Source organism: Ovis canadensis, chromosome 14 (genome assembly GCF_042477335.2).
Source record: "Ovis canadensis isolate MfBH-ARS-UI-01 breed Bighorn chromosome 14, ARS-UI_OviCan_v2, whole genome shotgun sequence".
Classification (NCBI taxonomy): Eukaryota; Metazoa; Chordata; class Mammalia; order Artiodactyla; family Bovidae; genus Ovis; species Ovis canadensis.
The window spans coordinates 63,586,622-63,607,009 of record NC_091258.1 but is presented as its reverse complement, the minus strand read 5'-3'; the positions used below and the strand labels follow the sequence as shown (position 1 = coordinate 63,607,009).

The following is a 20,388-nucleotide window of genomic DNA, read 5'->3' as shown; positions in this document are numbered from 1 at the left end:
TACATGCCGTGCGATCCCATTTACATGAGGTTCGTAGAGTAGGCAAATTCATAGAGACACAAAGCAGAGGGGTGGTTGCCAGGGGCTGGGAGAGGGCAGATGAGGAGTTGTAAAACAGGTGCATTTTCAGTTTTGCAAGATGAAAACACATTCACACCACAACGTGAATGTATTTCACACTACTGAATGGTAAACTTTAAAATATGGTTAAAATGGGGGCTTCCCTGGTGGCTCAGCGGTTAAGAATCCACCTGCCAGTGCTGGAGACACAGGTTCGGATTCCTAGTCTGGGAAGATCCCATGTGCCTCGGAGCAACTAAGCCCGTGCGCCATAGCTTCTCAGCCTGTGCTCGAGAGCCCGGGAGCCGCAACTGCTGAAGCCTGTGTGCCCTAGAGCCTGTGTGCCCTAGAGCCGGTGCTCTGCGTCAAGAGCCACCGCAGCAAGTCCGTGCACCACAGCTAGAGAGTAGCCCCTGCTCTCCGCAACTAGAGAAAAGCCCGTGCAACCACAAAGACCCAGCACAGCCAAAAAGAATCCATTTAATTTAAAAATACACACACAGGGCTTCCCTGGTGTCTCAGTGGTAAAGAATCTGCCTGCCAAAGCAGGAGACACGGCTTCGATCCCTCATCTGGGAGGATCCCACATGCTGCAGAGTCACTCAGCCCGTTCACCACAACTGTTCAGCCTGTGCTCCAGAGCCTGGGAACACCAGCTACTGAGCCCACATGCTGAAACTACCAAAGCACACGCGTGAGAGTCCATCCTTCAACACGAGAGAAACCTGTACACCGCAACTAGAGAGGAGCCCCCTGCTCGCTGCAACTAGAGAGAAGCCCATGCCGTAAGGAAGACCCAGCACAGCCAAAAATAAATAAATAAATATTATTAAAAAAAAAATACAAACACAAAAACAACAGCTAGGAGAAAGGCGCCCTGACCTTCCCTTTGGTGGTGATTTAGTCACTAAGTTGTGTCTGACCCTTTAAAAATGGGTAAAAGGGTAACTTTTATGTTATGTGTCTTACCACGGTAAAAGAAATTTACAAATAAACAGGTGAAATTAGCTTTAGTCATATTTTTATTTATCCCAACATACCCCAAATATTATCATTTCAAAATAGAATTAACTTTTACAATGATTGAAATACTGAATATTCTTTTTATCAAACCCAGCTTGGAAATTCAGCGTGTGTGTTACACTTACAGCAGACCTCAGTTAGAGCTAGCCACTCTCCAAGTGCTTACTAGCCACCTGTACACATCTCCATCATATTTGCAAAGACACCAAGAGTTTCTCTGCAAACCTCCCACAGCATCTAGAAACACACACACCATTCAGGGGCCCACCCCTCAATCTCATCTCAGACACTTTCAGAGAAAGCACTTGCTCAGGGAGCACATGACCGTACCAAATTGGACATCTGCAGGTCAGTTAGACCTGCAAATCCCTCCCTTCCTGTCTTCTTACATAAATTTGCGTATCATTCACATGTCCATTGGAAGCACACTGGCAGGGCCTCAGATAGTCATCTCAAAGTCAGGGGGGCGGTGGTGGCCGGGGACTGGACTGTAGGCTCCCTCCAGTTTCCCTTTCAGCTCTCTGTCCTCCTCCTCTTCCTCGGTGTTCTCCTCTGCCTCCTCTTCCAGGAAGGCCACCAGTTCCTCCCGCAGTGCCCCCATCTCCAGTCCCAGGCTGCACAGCTGGCCCAGCAGCTGGACATCCACTCGGCGGAGGTTCCCCTGGGGTGGGAAGGGGCAGTCATGGGCGTGCCACTCCAGACGGCAAAGGGTTAGTGTGCCTCTGCCTGGAAACCTGGGTGGGAGCAGCTCCCAGCTCAAGTTCCAACACAGATTCTTTGCCTAACAAAACTTTAGTCAGGGTCCTGAACATTTTCTGGGGCCCATCAATTCTTCTTTGTATCAGTAAAATCCAGTTTTCGCAAGAATCCCCCTCCTTGTATGTTTTGGGCTTCCCTGGTGGCTCAGACGGTAAAGAATCTGCTTGCAATGCAGGAGACCCCAGTTCAATTTCTGGGTCGGGAAGATTCCCTGGAGAAGGGAAAGGTAACCCACTCCAGTATTCTTGCCTGGAGAATTCCATAGACAGAGGAGCCTGGCGGGCTACAGTTCATGGGGTCGTAAAGAGTTGGATGCGACTAAGAGACTAACAACACCCTCTTCCATATCTGATCAGATTCCTTGTCCTCCCCACTCCTCCATCCCCCAGGTAATGGCTGATCACCCTGGCCTGCCTTCAGCAAGAATCCTGCTAGATCAGTTTAGCCAGACTCCCTCCTTACCCCTGAGGTTGACTCTTAGGAATTTTTCTTTTTTTTCCCCCTTTTGGCTGTGCCACTTGGCATGTGGGGTCTTAGCTACCCACCAGGGATCAAACCCAAATCCCCCGCATTGGAACCTCTCTGAGGCTTAACTACTAGACCTCCAGGGACACCCCAGCCTCTTAAGGATGTTCTATCCCCTGACCCTGCTCCTTGGCTGTCAATTCCCAATAGCCCGTGCTATATTCAAGGTTCAGCCCAATCTCTCTCCTCTACTACAAAATCCCATTACAACGGGTCTTTATACCTACAGCCTTGCCATCTTTAGCTGCTGCTGCCACTGCTGCTAAGTTGGTTCAGTCATGTCCAACTCTGTGCGACCCCATAGATGGCAGCCCACTAGGCTCCTCTGTCCCCTGGATTCTCCAGGCAAGAATACTGGAGTGGGTTGCCATTTCCTTCTCCAATGCATGGAAGTGAAAAGTGAAGGTGAAGTCGCTCAGTCATGCCTGACTCTTAGCGACCCCATGGACTGCACTCTACCAGGCTCCAGTTACTTTTTCTTTAACAGTCTGGCCTACAGCATGTGGGTGGACCCCTCACTGTGTCTCTGGACTCTGTCAGCCTGCTTCTGTCCTGTCGCCCACTGCCTTGGTCTCTCCATTTCACTGTCCCCCGCTTTCTCCACCTCTCTGGTTCTCCCTGTGTCTTGAGTCTTAGTCTCCGTCTCTCTTATTAGGTCTCCCCCTCTTGTTATCCGTCTCCATCTCTCTGTCTCTGCTTGGCTGTCTCCCTCTCTGTCTTTCTGTCTGCCTCTATTTCTCTGCCCCTGCCTTTGACTTTCTCCCTCTCTGTCTTTCTGTCTGTCTCTATTTCTCTGCCCCTGCCTTTGACTTTCTCCCTCTCTGTCTTTCTGTCTGTCTCTATTTCTCTGCCCCTGCCTTTGACTTTCTCCCTCTCTGTCTTTCTGTCTGTCTCTATTTCTCTGCCCCTGCCTTTGACTTTCTCCATCTCTGTCTTAGATTTAATACGAGCCTGCCTTTGGCTCTCCGTCTCTGCTTTCCTTCTCTTGTCTCTCTCTCTGTCTCTGTCTCTATTACTGTCTCACTCTTTGGGTCGTTCTGTGTCTCTGTCTGTCTCCATCTCACCCTGTCTGTATCTGTCTCTGCCTCTATTTCTCTATTCCTCTCTCTCACTTTCTGTCGTTCAGTCTCTGGCACCTTTTATCTTCATCCATCCCCATTCATTTATCCACTCCCCATTCCCCCATCTCTGATTCCTCCGAACCCCTCACTCACCAGCTCCTCCCAGATCCACAGCAGACTCTCCCTGGCACCTCCAGCGCCAGCCCCTGGGGACGCGAGGATCTGACCAACCTTCTCCACTGGGGGGACTCCCCTCAGGGCGCGCGGGGGTAGGCCCAGCCCCGGGGGCACCAGTCCAGCCTGCCTCAGCTGCTTCCAGAGCTCCATAGCCTCTGAACTGCGGCAGCCAGTAACAGAAAGTAGCAAGGTCCAGAGTGACCTAGCCCCTGGGTAGCTGGGGGCGGGGGGAGGGGAAAGGGCAGTGGAGGGAGGAGCACCCCCTGGCATCACAAAGTCCGTTCTCCACAGAGAATCAGCAGCTTCGTGTGTGTGTGTGTGTGTGTGTGTGTGTGTTTTAATTGAAGTGTAACATCAGGTCTGCTCACAGGGATCCAACCTCAGCCCCTCTGGCCGGAGGTCAAACTCCACCCCTCCCTGCCTCTTCTCAGATGGACCCCTCACGGGTGAGCGGCTGCCCCGCCTCTTCTTGCCCCGCCCCTCCTGGGTCCCGCCCACTGCTCCTCCCCAACGCCCCCTGCAGCCCTCTCCTCCACTTGCCTCTGTCTTCCCCTGGTTTGATGCTTGCCCGTCTTCTCCGCTCTGGCCCTTGCAGGGCTTCCCAGAACCTGTGCCTGAAGAGCCAGGAGTGGCTTCCAGGAGAACGATCCCTCAGCCGGAGTTCCTTAGTGTTCAGGCTGCTGGCCCAGGCTGAGCAGCAGTTCTGCCAGCCCTGGACCTGTCCACAAACATTATCACTAGCAATTGAGGCCTCTCCATGAACTGTAGCACACACCAGGCTCCTCGGTCCTCTACTACTTCTGGGAGTTTGCTGAAACTCATATCCATTGAGTTGGTGATCAATCCCTGGGTTGGGGAGATACCCTGGAAAAGGGAATGGCAACCCACTCCACTATTCCTGCCTGGAGAATTCCATGGACAGAGAAGCCAGATGGGCTAAAGTCCATGGGGGTCACAAAGAGTTGGACATGGCTGAGCAACTAACATTTCCTAATGCCAGTTACAGAATCTAGGCAGTGACTTACTGTACAAATCTTCAACTTTTCTGTATATTTTCAAATTGTCCTATTAAAATGTTAGGAAGCTATGATGCTATTGGTCTCTGTCTCTTAGTGGAGACTGTTGATTCCTTTGGGAGAGTTCACTGGTTGAGATTTTCAACCGATGGGAGTTGAGTCAGTGCTCACGACTGGTGGGAGAGTGTAACAGAGCTTGACTAAGGCTTTCCCTCCAAAGATGCTGTAAGCAATGGAAAGTAACTCAAATTCATTTAGGCAGAAACAGGAATCTATTTTTCAGAGCTCTGGGGCAGGCCACATGCTGGATTCAGGCTTTAAATGATGTCTTTGTTGTTGTTCAGCTGCTCAGTCATGTCCAACTCTTTGTGATCCCATGGACTGCAGCACACCAGGCTTCCCTCTCCTTGACCATCTCCCAGAGTTTGCTCAACTCATGTCCATCAAGTCAGTGATGCCATCCAACCATGTCATTCTCTGTCATCCCCTTCTCCTCCTGCCTTGAATCTTTCCCAGCATCAGGGTCTTTTCCAATGAGTCAGTTCTTTGAATCAGGTGGCCAAAGCATTGGAGCTTCAGCCTCAGCATCAGTCCTTCCAATGAATATTCAGGGTTGATTTCCTTTAGGATTGACTGGTTTGATCTCCCTGCTGTTCAAAGGACTCTCGAGTCTTCTGCAGCATCACAGTTTGAAGGTATCAATTCTTCAGCTCAGCCTTTTTTTATTGTGATGATGTCTTTAGCAGCAGTAGTAGTTTAGTCGCTAAGTCGCGTCCGACTCTTGCGACCCCATGGACAGTAGCCTGCCAGGCTCCTCTGTCCTTGGGATTCTCCAGGCAAGAATACTGGAGTGGGACTCTGGTTTTCTCAATCTCTCTGCTGTCTTTGTCTCTTTTGTTGTCTGGTATTATCCATATGGTGGTAAGAGAGTTGCTGGAAGTCTCGTCCATGGTAGATTATATCATTTTCAAAATATTTTCTTCCCTCCCACTGGTCCTTTCCTTAGGAGAGGATTTTGTTTCCCTCTTCCCCGCTGATGAGTTTGTTGTGCAACTTGTTTTGGCAGTGACTCCTGTTGGCCTTCTTTTGTACCCATAGGTTTCACGGGGTTCCGGGGACTGATCTCTCCCTTTGACTCTTCAAGGATAAGGGTGTAACGGAGCCTCTCTGTGGCTAGTTTATTGGTGTTTCACCATCCCTCATTGGATACCCTTCACTTTGTAAATAGTGCTATTATTAGATGCTCTATTATCTTACTTGTGTGTGACTTACTTTTCTGCTGGGATCCTGACTGACACAGAATTCTATTGGATAGATCTACCACAATTTTTTTTTTTTTGAGGGGCTTCCCTGGTGCTTCAGCAGTAAAGAATCTGCCTGGCAATGCAGGAGATGTGGGTTCAATCTCTGGGTAGGGAGGATCCCCTGGAGCAGGGAATGGCAACCCACTCCAGTATTCTTGCCTGGAAAATCCCTTGGACAGAGGAGCCTGGTGGGCTACATGCAGTCCATTGAGTTGCAAAAGAGTTGACACGACTTATCGACTAAACAGGAAAACAACCGCCACCACAATTTATCGGTTGTATCTCATGCTCTGCTGCTGCTTCTAAGTCGCTTCAGTCGTGTCTGACTCTGTGTGACTCCAGAGACAGCAGCCCACCAGGCTCTGCTGTCCCTGGGATTCTCCAAGCAAGAACATTGGAGTGGGTTGCCGTGTCCTTCTCCAATGCATGAAAGTGAAAAGTGAAAGGAAGTCGCTCAGTCATGTCTGACTCTTTGCGACCCCATGGACTGCAGCCCACCAGGCTCCTCCATCCATGGGATTTTCTCTTTTACCTTCAATCTTTCCCAGCATCAGGGTCTTTTCCAATGAGTTGGCTCTTTGAATCAGGTGGCCAAAGTATTGGAACTTCAGCATCAGTCCTTTCAATGAATGTTCAGGGTTGATTCCCTTTAGGATTGACTGGTTGGATCTCCTTGCTGCCCAGGGGACTCTCAAGAGTCTTCTCCAGCACCACAATTCAAAAGCATCAATTCTTAGGCTCTCAGCTTTCTTTATGGTCCAACTCTCACATTCGTACATGACTACTGGGAAAACCATAGCTTTGACTAGACAGACTTTTGTCGGCAAAGTGATGTCTCTACTTTTTAATATGCTGTCTAGGTTTGTCAGGAGAAGGCAATGGCACCCCACTCCGATACTCTTGCCATAGCTTTTCTACCAAAGAGCTAGTGTCTTTTAATTTCATGGCTGCAATCACCATCCATAGTCAGCATCTAAGATCTATTAGGACTTCCCAGGTGGTCCAGTGGCTAAGAACCCACCTGCCAATGCAGAGGACACAGGTTTGAGCCCTGGTCTCGGATGATCCCACATGCCTTGGGGCAACTAAGGCCCTGTGCCACAACCACTGAGCGTGCACAGTCTAGAGCCTGAGTTCCACAACAAGACAAGACACCTCAACAAGCCCGCACACCACGACAGAGGAGCTCCTCGCTTGTCACAACTAGAGAAAGCAAAGCCTGGGTGCAGCAACAAAGACCCACCACATACATGAATAAATGAACAAATAAATAGAATCTTCAAAAAGAAAATATAAATCAGACCATGGCATGCCCGTGCAAATGGAATAAAGCACAGTCAATTTCTCGCCCCCTTCTCTGATCCAGTCTCCCACACTTCTGTGCAAGCCGGTCCCAGCTCTGGGCCTTTGCACTGGCTGTTACCTCTGCCTGAAACACTTTCCCCCCAGGCCCCTGAATGGCTGTTTCCTTCTCATCCATCAGTTCAGTTCAGTTCAGTCGCTCAGTCGTGTCTGACTCTTTGCGACCCCATGAATCGCAGCACACCGGGCCTCCCTGTCCATCACCAACTCCCAGAGTTCACTCAGACTCATGTCCATCGAGTCAGTGAGGCCATCCAGCCATCTCACCCTCTGTCGTCCCCTTCTCCTCCTGCCCCCAATCCCTCCCAGCATCAGAGTCTTTTCCAAAGAGTCGACTCTTTGCATGAGGTGGCCAAAGTACTGGAGTTTCAGCTTTAGCATCATTCCTTCCAAAGAAATCCCTGAGTTGATCTGCTTTAGAATGGATTGGTTGGATCTCCTTGCAGTCCAAGGGACTCTCAAGAGTCTTCTCCAACACCACAGTTCAAAAGCATCAATTCTTCAGCGCTCAGCTTTCTTCACAGTCCAACTCTCACGTCCATACATGACCACAGGAAAAACCATAGCCTTAACTAGACAGACCTTTGTTGGCAAAGTAATGTCTCTGCTTTTGAATATGCTATCTAGGTTGGTCATAACTTTTCTTCCAAGGAGTAAGCGTCTTTTAATTTCATGGCTGCAGTTACCATCTGCAGTGATTTTGGAGCCCCAAAAAATAAAGTCTGACACTGTTTCCACTCTTTCCCCATCTATTTCCCATGAAGTGATGGGACCGGATGCCATGATCTTCATTTTCTGAATGTTGAGCTTTAAGCCAACTTTTTCACTCTCCTCTTTCACATTCATCAAGAGGCTTTTTAGTTCCTCTTCACTTTCTGCCATAAGGGTGGTGTCATCTGCATATCTGAGGTTATTGATATTTCTCCTGGCAATCTTGATTCCAGCTTGTGTTTCTTCCAGCCCAGTGTTTCTCATGATGTACTCTGCATCTAAGTTAAATAAGCAGGGTGACAATATACAGCCTTGACGTACTCCTTTTCCTATTTGGAACCAGTCTGTTGTTTCATGTCCAGTTCTAACTGTTGCTTCCTGACCTGAATATAGGTTTCTCAAGAGGCAGGTCAGGTGGTCTGGTATTCCCTTCTCTTTCAGAATTTTCCACAGTTTGTTGTGATCCACACAGTCAAAGGCTTTGGCATAGTCAATAAAGCAGAAATAGGTGTTTTCTGGAACTCTCTTGCTTTTTCGATGATCCAGCGGATGTTGGCAATTTGATCTCTGGTTCCTCTGCCTTTCCTAAAACCAGCTTGAACATCTGGAACTTCACGGTTCATGTACTGCTAAAGCCTGGCTTGGAGAATTTTGAGCATTATTTTACTAGCATGTGAGATGAGTGCAATTGTGTGGTAGTTTGAGCATTCTTTGGCATTGCCTTTCTTTGGGATTGGAATGAAAACTGACCTTTCCCAGTCCTGTGACCACTGCTGAGTTTTCCAAATTTGCTGGCATATTGCGTGCAGCACTCTCATCCCTCACCTCCACTTAAAAGTCACCACTTCACAGAGGTCTTTATCGATGGCCCTGTGCCTCAGTCACTCCCTATTATATGGCTTGTTTTTATTTGCCTCTTATCAAACACTATCTGCAATTATCTTGCTTATTCATTTGTTTCTTAACCATCCTCTCACTGACTGGAATGTTGGCTCCATTCCATTCCTTGGTTCCATGGTAATCTCACAACTCAGAACAGTGCCTGCCACATGGTAGGGACTCAGTAAATATTTGTAGAATGAATGAATGAGTAATTCTATCCACAAGACTTCGTAATGAATTTTCCCTTGAGATGTAGCCTTGAACTCCAAACTGAAATTGCCAACACACCACAATACTAGTCTTGAATTCTGCCTCTGTCCCTTACCTTGAAACCTCAGATCACCATCTATTCGATCTTTCTCTTCCCTGAGAATGCTTTAAAGAAAGATGCGGGGCTCCCCTTGTGGTCAGGCTGGATGATGGGGAGACCACAGAAGGAACTTTCCACAGGAGAGAGTGAGCAGGGAAGTGAGGAGCCTGCACGTGTTAATTCTGGACAGAGAGAGAGGCTGCATGCAAGGACTCAGAGGGGATCTGAGCCTCTTCTTGCCTTCCGCCTCCCCTGCAGGGCAGGAAGCTGACCTGGAACACAGGGGGCAGTCTCCCCAGCCCATTCACCCTTGGTGTAAGGTCAACATCCTCAGGGGCCTTGTGAGACCCCAAGGAGAAGTTCTGCAGCAAGGAGGTAAAGATGAGGAAGGGCTGGGAGCGGGCCAAACTCTCACCTAGACAGAGGCATTTTCCTGCAGGTGTAAGGGAGAGAGTGTCAATGAGGGGAGCCCTGCAGAGCACTTGGTTGCCCCACCTCGAAAATCTAAGGATATTTGCATGCTCATTTACATAGATTTACATGCCAAGTACTTCTGATTCTATGTTGGTGATGGTTAGTTGCTAAGTTCTGTCCAACTCTTCACAACCCCACGGTCCTCTGTCCATGGGATTTTCCAGAGAAGAGTACTGGAGTGGATTTCCTCCTCCAGAGGACCTTCCTAGAGGGGTAGAGGGGAGCTGAAACCTCTGGCCTACCCTGGTGTAGGTGGGGACTTGGCTGATCAAATACTGACCTACTCTGCTCAGTGGATGCACAGTCCTTGCTCTAAGCTTCTGAGTGTCCGCACTCTTCTGGTCACTTTGACCCTCCTCCCAGCCCCCTGGTCCTGCCCACCATCAGCAGTCAACAGAGTCAGCCTGCCAGACCCAATCCCCACACCCCAGCCCATGGAGGTAGTCTAGTCATGCTCACATCATGATTGATAGAGACTTTGAATAACACCCTGCCCACTTTTACACCCATTTTTCTGACTCTCATGACCACTCCTCACATCGTCCTGCCACACAGAGTCAACTATCACCAATGGGTCCACCATGCAGGTGGAGCCCTGAATATCCTCGACCCACTTTAGCACAGGCTGTGTCCACTGGAGTAACCAAGAGAAGGACCAGCATGTTCCTGGGTTGAGCAAGAGTTTCATCTGCATCTTGTTGACCAGCAGTCTCGTGGGAAGGAAAGGAGCCCAGAGAGCTGCCTTGTGTGTGTGGCAAAGTTCATTACTGTTCGTCCATTAAGTATTCCCAGTACATCTCTTGGTGCATAAACTTCTCTGCCACATTGAACTTGGATGGGATTTCCTTCATCAGGTGAAATGAGGTCTAAACTTGTGCATGTCATGCATTTTCCCCTGGTTCTTCATATATCAGGAAAGAGTCCCCATTAGCCCCCATTTCTACATGACTGTTATGGTCAGGAAAATAATAACCTTTTAATTTTAAGTTGTTGAGATGTTCAGATTACAGCCAAGCCCTGCCCTGACCTCCACAGAACATGACTTCCTACCTGGCCTTGAGCAAGTAACCTGCCCACCCAGCCAGCCTCTCTTGTTCCGCTTTGACAACAGAGAATGATTCAACACTGAGACGGCGACTATTTTTTAAGTGATCAAAGGAGGAAGACAATTTGATCCTCCTGACAAGAGCTGAAAAGATTATTGAGAATACTCAGTGTAATATCTTGGTTAAAAATTTAAAAAGAATTTACTGTAAAATATGGAGGAGAAAAACATTTCCTTAGTTTGATTTACAGTTGAGAAAAATATATGGTAGACTAGCCATAAAATATCTGGAATAGGCAATAGCCAGCATTCAGCTTCATAGAGAAAATAAAAATATTCTCCTTAAAGTTAGGACTTGGACAAGATTGCTCACTATCTGTGCTATTGCTTCACATGATTCCAGAAGGGCTAGTCCTTGATATTTTGGAAAACATGACATGTGACCTGAACATAAGAAACAATTAAGTCAAAATATCATCATTTACAGCTGCTAACATCAGTTAACTCCACTCCAGTACTCTTGCCTGGAAAATCCCATGGACGGAGGAGCCTGGAAGGCTGCAGTCCATGGGGTCGCTGAGGGTCGGACACGACTGAGCAACTTCACTTTCACTTTTCACTTTCATGCATTGGAGAAGGAAATGGCAACCCACTCCAGTGTTCTTGCCTGGGGAATCCCAGGGACGGGAGAGCCTGGTGGGCTGCTGTCTATGGGGTCGCACAGAGTCGGACATGACTGAAGCGACTTAGCAGCAGCAGCAACATCAGTTATTAGGAAAATCCAAGAGCAAAAAATGAAACATTGTTAGGTATAAAAGTAATATAGGGAATTTGTTCAATTATTACAGAAATACACACCCCAAAAGATGAGTGGATTTCTGATACACTTAGTAAAACAATTTGAAATGCCTTTAGAAGAGTGCTCTGGACTGAAGCCTGTGCTCCCAAAATTTATATGTTGCAGTCCTGATGCCCACCGCGATACTTTGAGAAGGGATCTGGGAGGCAATTAGGTTTAAATTAGTTCAGTAGGGTGGGGTCTCCCTGAGAGGAGCGCGTTCTTAGAAGAAGTGAGACCACGGTCCCGAGGCTTGCGAGTCCACAGCAAGATAGTGGCTGTGTGCAAACCCCTCACCAGAACGGGACCATGCTGGCTCCCTGATCTCAGACTTGTGGCTTCCAGAACTGTGAGAAAATAAATTTCTTTTGTTTAAACCACCCAGTCTACAGCATTTTGTTACAGCAGCCCACAGCTGAGCTGACAAAGAGGTCCTACAAACAATAGCCACAATCTTCTCCCATGTTTCTTAGGAATAAATTTAGCAAAAAATATGCAAAACCTAGTTTTAGAAAAGTTCAAGATGCCACCAGTGGTACAAGGACGAAATGAACACACTGCCTTTTATGCTGCTGCTGCTGCTTAGGACATATCAAAAATGGGCTTCAGGTGGTGCTCATGGTAAAGAATCCATCTGCCAATGCAGGAAACGTAAGAGACACCTGTTAGATCCCTGGGTTCTGGGTCGGGAAGATCTGGAGAATGACATGGCAATCCACTCTGGTCTTCTTGCCTGGAGAATCCCATGGACAGAGGAGCCTTGCAGGCTGCAGTCCATAGGGTCGCAGGAGTCAGACATGACTTAGCGACTAAACCATTACTATCAAAAATGGAGATTTGGCAAAGCATCAGAATCAAAATACAATTTTAGATTAATCCTAGTAGAATCCCAGTGGGATATTTTGGGACGTTGACAAAATAATTCTAAAATACACTCAAGAAAAATAAAATGTGTTACAAACAAAAAAAGGAAGAGTAATGTCCCCTAGAAAACACTAAAATATATGTACAGGTATAATATTAATAATTCAAAGAATATTATATAGCTGAAAAAGACAGATTGGAGAGTCAGTGTGAATATGGATTATTACCAAAAAAAAAAGAACCCCAAAACAGAAATAGACCTGAGGAGGATAACCACTTCAAATATGATGAATTTCAAGTCAGTGGCTAAAACTGAATTATTTCATAAGTGATGAATACAGAATAACCCTAGGAATGCATATTGAATCAGGGTTAACCTAGGACTAAATATTCCTCACATTTCTGTGCCTTAAGTGTCTCATATATCTCACTCTAGTCTTGCTTGTATTTTTAAATATGAGATCAGCTAACAAGAAACAAATTAAGGAGTTTTCTTTCTTTTTCTTCCTTTCTGTTCCCTTCCTTTCCTGTTACTTTTAATTAAGTTACCTACCTATTATCTATTTACCTACCCACCACCTACCTTTGTGTGTGAGCAAATATTAATAGAACCAGTAAAGGCCATCCTCTGTAGTACTAATAGGTCAGGTTTAGTGGTGAATTACCGACGATTTTCACCTTTACTTCATACTTCACTTTCCGTATGAAAATGAGAGAAATGTCCTTATTTAATCTTGAAAGGAGAGTTGTGAACGCCTTTCCCCATTCTCGCCGCCTGGCAGGTGCTCAGCACTGGACCCTTGGTTTGCCTGCTCTCTGCGTGCAAGCATGTCTCTCTGCCTCTCACTTTATCTCCATCGCTGACTGAGTCTCCGTCTTCCTTCCCCATCATACCTCATCCCTATCCTTCCCCCTCACACTATTCTTATCTCTGAAGATGTCTTGCTTTCTCTTCCCTTTAGACTCCTCATCTTTTCCCAAACTGTTCACACAGGGCTTGGAGCTGGATCAAGAGAGGGAGTCACATACAGAGTGGGAGTGAGCAGACATGCCCACGGGGGAGAGAGAGCATGACTGACTTATGGAGAATGGAATGAAGACTTATGGCTTCTTGAACTTGCCCTGCGCATCCAGGAAGCGGCCAGGGTAGAGGGCATCTGGCTTCTCAAAGTGGCATGGGTCATGGAGGGCAGAACTCAGGATGGAGTACACAGGAATGCCCTAAGAGGACGTCAAAGACAAATGGGCCCAAATGGCCATCAACAAAGAGCGGCTGAATCCTCAGCAGATAAGGAGCTTTACCTGCTGTGTGGCTCTACAGTTGCTGGCAGGAATGTTGAAACAGTTCTGCCCTATTTGGTCAATAGTGTCCCATCCCTCCAGGTATCCTCACCAACCACCCTGATTCCTCCTCCCCAAGACCCCGGGTCTTCTTTATGATCTGTCGACGGAAAGGTTCACATCTGACTCAACAGAGCCCTGTAGGAAGCTGACTCCAGGACTGGGGCCTGAATATAATCGGGTGGGTGCTGTTCATTGGGCAATTTGATACTGCTCATTGGGCAAATTGATACATTCTATCAACTTGATACACAAATATCAGGTGTATCTAGATGCACCTGATCACCTAGATATCTAGGTGATACACCTAGAAACACCAATACTCAGCAGCATAATCAAGGACGAAGATAAGAGTTAGAACATAGGCATTGACCTGAAAAACATATCTACAGAGTATGGTTATATTTCAAAATGAAAGCCACACACACAAATTGCAAATTGTATCGGTATGGACATAAAGACCAGAGGGGAAGGTGACATGAACGCTGGGCACATAAATTGCACAGTAACAGATGCAGTAGGGCCCAATCATTGTGTATATAGGTATATATAAACATATGGGTTCATACAAAGGAGAGATTAGAACACAGATTATAAAACCAGTCAGCTGTATAACAAGTTTCAATAAGTACATGGTAGTTTTTTCAGCAAATGTAACATTTTGTAAAGGTTAAAAAGAAAAAAAGAACAAAAGGGAGAGGACTTTTCTCTTTCTAAAATCTCCCTCCCTCCCACAAAAATCTGGAAATAAGAATTCTTCTTATAGTCACGAACCAGACATGAACCGTAAGGCTGGAGGTGGCCAGCACCTTCCAAACAATATTCTCTGGCCCTTCTGGTCTCACCTTTGGGAGATAATATCCCCGGAAGTGAGTGTCCCTGATGGCAGAGTGGGGTAGGCCAAGTGGGACAGAGTCACTGGATCTCCGAATCTCACGGATGACGGCATCTGTATAAGGCATATTTACCCACTCTTCCGGTGCTGGGAGACGGGGTGCACCATTACTCTGTCGATTTGTGCCTGGACTTCCTCTGAGAATGGTTAGGGTGGGAGGAGGGTATGTCGATAAATATCCATATCAGTGGACTCAACCAAGTGACCTAAAAATGACCTGCAGCCTGATGGGAGGATCTTGTAAATTCTTTACTAAAGATGTTAGGCTACCATTCCTTCTTAATGAAAGCATCAAAAAGGAAGTTAGAAGCTTCTTTGAGGGAAGTCTTGTGTGGTGTTTCCACTCTAGTTACAACATGAGGATAACTTGGATAAAGATGGGTGGGTGGAAATTCATTCAACACTTCAGGGTGTGTTTTTTTCTTTTCAGCTAAAAATGAGTTGCAGGTAAAATGGGTGTCATCTCTTTTTGTCCCACTCACATGCTATGTAATTTCATATATGTCACTCCCCACTCGCCTTAAATTCATTCTTGGGAAATAATGTGTGTGACCAGGTGAGAGAACCTCCAAGTCGGATCTGCAGACCATTAACTTGAATGGAAGAGCTCTTTAATTAGTTGTAAATGGGTAATATACTTCAAAAAGTCAAGTTTTTTGTCAAACTCAAAAACCACGTACTTTCATAGACTGGCAAAATCCACTTCAAATGCTTTGTGCTTTTATTGTAAGTCCCAATAGAAGTGATTTTTTATTTTTCAGACTACTCAGGACAAAAGTTATCTGTCTTAGCCCATCAGACAACCACCTTCCCGTACGGCCTCAGGACACTCACCCCTCCATCGTCGCCACCTCCCATATGCCCAGCTCACCTGAAGACATCGGGATTTTTAAGAAGGAGTAGAAACCCATAGCTGAGAGTGGCGCTGGAGGTCTCTGTGTCAGCAATGAGCAGTGAGAGCTCCGCGTTAAGGAGATTTTTCTGGTGAAACTCACTCTCAGGATCTGAGCGCTCCAAGAGACAGCGATGGGCGCTTCCTAAGGTCTCGCCTTGCAAAGATTTCACTTTTTAGGGTCTTCCTCCCTCTGTACCAGCACCATGTTCCTCTGTGCCCCTCATTCTCTTTGCTGATCTGTTTTCTCTAGCCAAGGCCAATAAGATACTAAAAGGGTGAGCTCTGGAGCCAAAGCTCTGGATTTCAAACTCAGGTCCTACCATGTACTAACTGTGTATCTTTGTGCAATAAATAAAAATTCTATGTGCTTAGTTCATCACGTGGGTTGTCGTGATATAATGTATAATAAGCTCAATGGGCTTCCCTAGTAGCTCAGATGGTAAAAAAAATCTGCCTGCAATGCAGGAGAGCCCACTTGGGTTCCTGGGTGGGGAAGATCCCCTGGAGAAGGGATAGGCTCCCCACTCCAGTATTCCTGGTCTTCCCTGATGGCTCAGCTGGTAGAGAATCTGCCTGCGATGCTGGAGGCCTGGGTTGGGAAGATTCCCGCTGGAGGAGGGCATGGCAACCCACTCCAGTATTCTTGCCTGGAGAAGCCCCATGGACAGAGAGCCTGGTGGGCTGCAGTCCATGGAGTCACAAAGGGTTGGACACGACTGAGCCACTAAACACAGCACAGCACATGGCACATGCCCGACCAATCAGAACAGACTTGACTGTCAGAACTGGGGAAGAAGGGAGCTGTGTCTCAGAGAAAGCTTACTGGACACATGTTAACTGCTTAATTACCATCTCTTTAAAGGCTGCTGGGAGGAAGGCTTGGGGAGGCATAGGAAAAAACGGTGGGGGACTGTGGATCTTGGCTTTCTTCTAATCCTTAGGGAAATATTTCAACATTTAAAACACATGTAATCGCACCCAAAGATATTAGTTCAATGTCAGTACGGTTTCCATCACTCCGTTTCCCATCACCAACACCCATCTGGGCCAGGTCTTGCCTTGTCCATGTGAAGCAGGAAGGAATCCTTGAAGTCCTTAGGGCCACTGGGATCCAGCATCTTCTGGTGCCTATCCATGTTCTCAGTGATAAATCTTTCACCTCTTGAATCATGCTGTACAAGCACGTGCGTGTGCCAGGAAAGTGTTTTCAAAATGCCCAGGGAGATTTCAAAATCCTACAAGGTGGCAGACAAGGCCCCAGAACCCATTATACTCGCTGGACTGGTTCTGTGAGTGTTGATGTTGTGAGCTGCACATATAGCAACATCCAAAGGCTATTATTTACCCTGCAGACTTGGAGGGTGTGGCTCCCACCTGAGCACACTCACACACACATACACTGACACTCACACACACACTCACACACACACACACCCACACACAGTGTTGCATGGACCTCTGCATCCAGCCCCAGTCACTGTCTCATCTGCTGAGGTTTCTTCTCTCGAAGCCCATCCTTGTCCAAGGCCTGATTCTGACACCCAGACTGACAGATAGCTTCACCTGGGAGGGGTCAGGGCTTGGAGTGCGCACATGAAACTGATCTCTCGATGCCTTCTGCCTTTGGTGATCAGGACAGAAATCATCTGACCTCTTCCCAGGGTCTACCCACCCTGATTCCTGGCCCACCGGGGAATCTTTAGCCTCACCTGGCTATAGAAGGAGCTGACAATGACAGAGCCCTCATTCATTAAATGTAGGAGCTGTAATAATTGAGGGTCCTGGTAATTAAAGTGCTCGTTGAAGACAATGGAGGAGATGGTGTTCGCAGTGATGGAGTTAAAGAGAAAGTGGGGATCCAGGTGGGCCCCTGAGGAGGCGAGGTCTGTCATGGGGGTCCCCTGCAGTGTCCTTCTAGGAGACTGACCTGACTGGTGCCAGCCTAGCTTGTTTGATGGTTTTCCTCTTTTCTTCTTTGCTTTCATTGTCCCTCTCTCTCTCCCCTTTTCTTTCTAGGAATGTCCACATCTGTGTCTCTTGTAGTTTTTCTTGCTCTCTGTCTTGGGCTGACTTTCTCTGGTCTTATCTTTGACTCTTTATTCCAGGCTCACCCCTTCTCCTCTGTTCTCTCTCCAACTCCCCATCTACCCTCATGGCCCCTCTCCTTGACCTCACTGGCATTCCATGTTCCTCTGACTCTGTATCTCTCTACCTGTATCTTTGTACGGCTTTTTCTTGCAGCTTCTGCTCCCGGACTCACTCATTCATTCAGTGGCCTCAGCATCTCTCTGTCTCTTGTTTTCTCTCTGCCTCTGGTCTCTTGTGCTTCTGGCTGCTTTCTCTGCCTGTTTCTCTCTCTGCCTCTGCTGGTCTCACTTTGTCTCTCTCTCTACCATCTTCTGTTTTTCTGTTTATTCCTGTCTATCCCTTCTCTCTATTCCTGAACCTGTCTCTGCATCTCTCTCTCCCGCTCTCTCTCACCCCATCTCATCCCCACCTCCACCCAGCCCACACTCACCCAGCTCCTCCACCAGACACTGAACCCCTCCTTGATTCCTTCCTCAATACTCCGCTTCACCATCCCAAGTCCTTCAAGGTGGTCACAGAGAATTGCTGTAGAACCTTCCAAGATATTCCACTGGCAAACCCACACCCGATGGTGGGGCATGGAGGGAAGGTTTTGAAGGCACATGGGATAGTCCCTCCCTCTCTCCCTAATCCTCACCCTCGTCCCCCGCTCACCTGTTCCCTGGAAGACAGGGTCAGTGATGGCGACGTGCCCTCGGCCAGAGAACGCCACAGCCTGACCCACCAGGGCCTCCCTCATCACCTCGTACCCCCACAGGATGACAGCAGGCCTAGACCCCAGGTAGACGGTAAAGACATCCCTGTATTTCTCTCGCAGCTGTGGGGGCAAAGTCCAGGTCTCACGCTCTGACTCAAGAGAAGGCTCTCACCTCACCCCTGCATCACACCTCCCAGCTAGCTTACCCTGCAGGCTGCAGCCCCATCAGGGAAGAGAAGAGGCTGGAACTCTGTGGTCTCCTCCGAGCCTCAATTATATCACCTGACCCCCAGCATCCTCCTCTCTTGGCTTTTCCAAGAGCCCCCTCACCCCAGCTTTGCTTTTAAGAATTACAGAGACTCCCCACATCCAAGCTATGGAATCTCTCCTTCTCAACCCACACAGGACCACAGCTCAAAGTCTCAAGTCTATCAGAATCTCTCTCTCCAAAGGAAAGCCTCCTACACTGTTGGTGTAGCCACCATGATGCAGCCACCATAGAGAATAGAATGGACGTTCCTCAAAAATACTAAAAATCATTTCCGTGTGACCCAGCCATCCCACTCCTAGGCATATGTCTGGAGAAAAGCATAATTCAAAAAGATACATGCACCCCAGTGTTCATCGCAGCACTATTTACAAAAGCCAGGACGTGGAAGCAACCTAAATGTCCATCGATAGAGGAGTGGATGAAAAGGTGTGGCCCATATATCCAATGGACAATCACCCAGCATGAAAGAGAATGAAGTGACGCCGTTTGCACTGACACAGATGGACGTGGGCCTGGCAAACCGAGTGAAGGAAGGCAGATGGAAAAGGCAAATATGTGGTGTCACATACGTGGAATCTAAAAAATGGTACCAGAAAGCCTATCTAGAAACAGTAATTGAGTCACAGATGTAGAAAACAAACATATATACCTAGAGGGAAAGTGGGGAAGGGTAACTTGGGAGACTGGTTTGACATATACTCAGGCTAATATACAAAATAGGTAATTGATGAGAACTTACTGCATAACACAGAGAAGTCTGCTCAGTTCTCTGTAATGACCTATATGGGGATGCAGCCTAAAAGAGAGTGGGTATATATGTGCGTGTGTGGCTGACTCACTTTGCTGCACCAGAAACCAACACGCCATCAGAAATCAACTATACTCCAATAAAAAAGTAATTAAAATTGTGAAACAGAAATGGTCACAAATACAAAAAAAAAAAAAACAACAGTAACCAAGGATAAAAGAAGGGAGGGATTACTTGGGAGACTGGGATTAACGCATGTACATTAATATACATAAAATAGATAACTAATAAAAATTTACTGTAAGCACAGGGAACTCTACTCAATACTCTACAGTGACTTATATGAGAAAAGAATCTTAGAGTGTGTGTGTGTTAGCCACTGAGTCATGTCCAGCTATTTGTGATCCCATGGACTGTAGCCCACCAGGCTCCTCTGTCTCTGGGATTTTCCAGGCAAGAATATTGGAGTGGATTGCCATTCCCTTCTCCAGGGGATCTCTCAACCCAGGGATTGAACCTGGGTCTCCCACATTGCAGGCAGATTCTTTACTGTCTGAGCCACTAGGGAAGCCCATAAAAGGAGTGGATACATCTACATGTATAATTGATTCACTTTGCTAGCCAGCAGAAACTAACAAAGCATTCCAAGTCAACTAGACTCCAGCATAAAGTGATTAAAGAAACAAGACAGGACTTCCCTGTGGTACAGTGGATAAGAATCCTCCTGCCACTGCAGGGGACACGGGTTTGATCCCTGGACCGAGAGGATCCCACCAGCTACAGAGCAGCCAAGTCCATGCACCACAACCACTGAAGTCCACGTGCCCAGAGCCCATTCCCCTCAACAAGAGAAGCCCCCACAATGCGGAGCCCACACACCTCAGCTAGAGAGGAGCCCCTGCTGTCTGCAACTAGAGAGCCCACAAGCAGCCTCAAGACTCAGCTCGACCAAAAATTAAAAAATGTATTTAAAAAAAGAAGGCCTGAAGGAGCAACTCTTTCACTGCACCTTCCAAAGTCCTGATGATCATTGTCTATCCTT

The 20,388-nt window shown here is 47.4% G+C and overlaps 1 protein-coding gene and 1 pseudogene across 1 annotated transcript; both read right to left on the bottom strand.

Annotated features, from left to right (window-relative positions):
• Positions 1–1,064: 1,064 nt before the first annotated feature.
• Positions 1,065–3,996, bottom strand: ERICH4 (glutamate rich 4). The gene is made up of 2 exons (XM_069550838.1): positions 3,582–3,996; positions 1,065–1,744 (listed from the first exon to the last, which is right to left on the bottom strand). The coding sequence occupies exons 1-2, from the start codon at positions 3,873–3,875 to the stop codon at positions 1,523–1,525; spliced, it is 516 nt and encodes a 171-aa protein (XP_069406939.1). The 5' UTR covers positions 3,876–3,996; the 3' UTR covers positions 1,065–1,522.
• Positions 3,997–9,366: 5,370 nt separating this feature from the next.
• LOC138419543 (cytochrome P450 2B10-like) lies at positions 9,367–18,952 on the bottom strand (annotated as a pseudogene).
• Positions 18,953–20,388: the final 1,436 nt, after the last annotated feature.

Bases quoted from the DNA above. Each gene is read 5' to 3' on its own strand.
- ERICH4 (XM_069550838.1), bottom strand. From the start codon at position 3,875: ATGCCAGGGGGTGCTCCTCCCTCCACTGCCCTTTCCCCTCCCCCCGCC. The intron at 1,745-3,581 runs GTGAGTGAGGGG...TTCCCACCCCAG, and splicing joins TGTGGATCTGGGAGGAGCTG to GGGAACCTCCGCCGAGTGGA.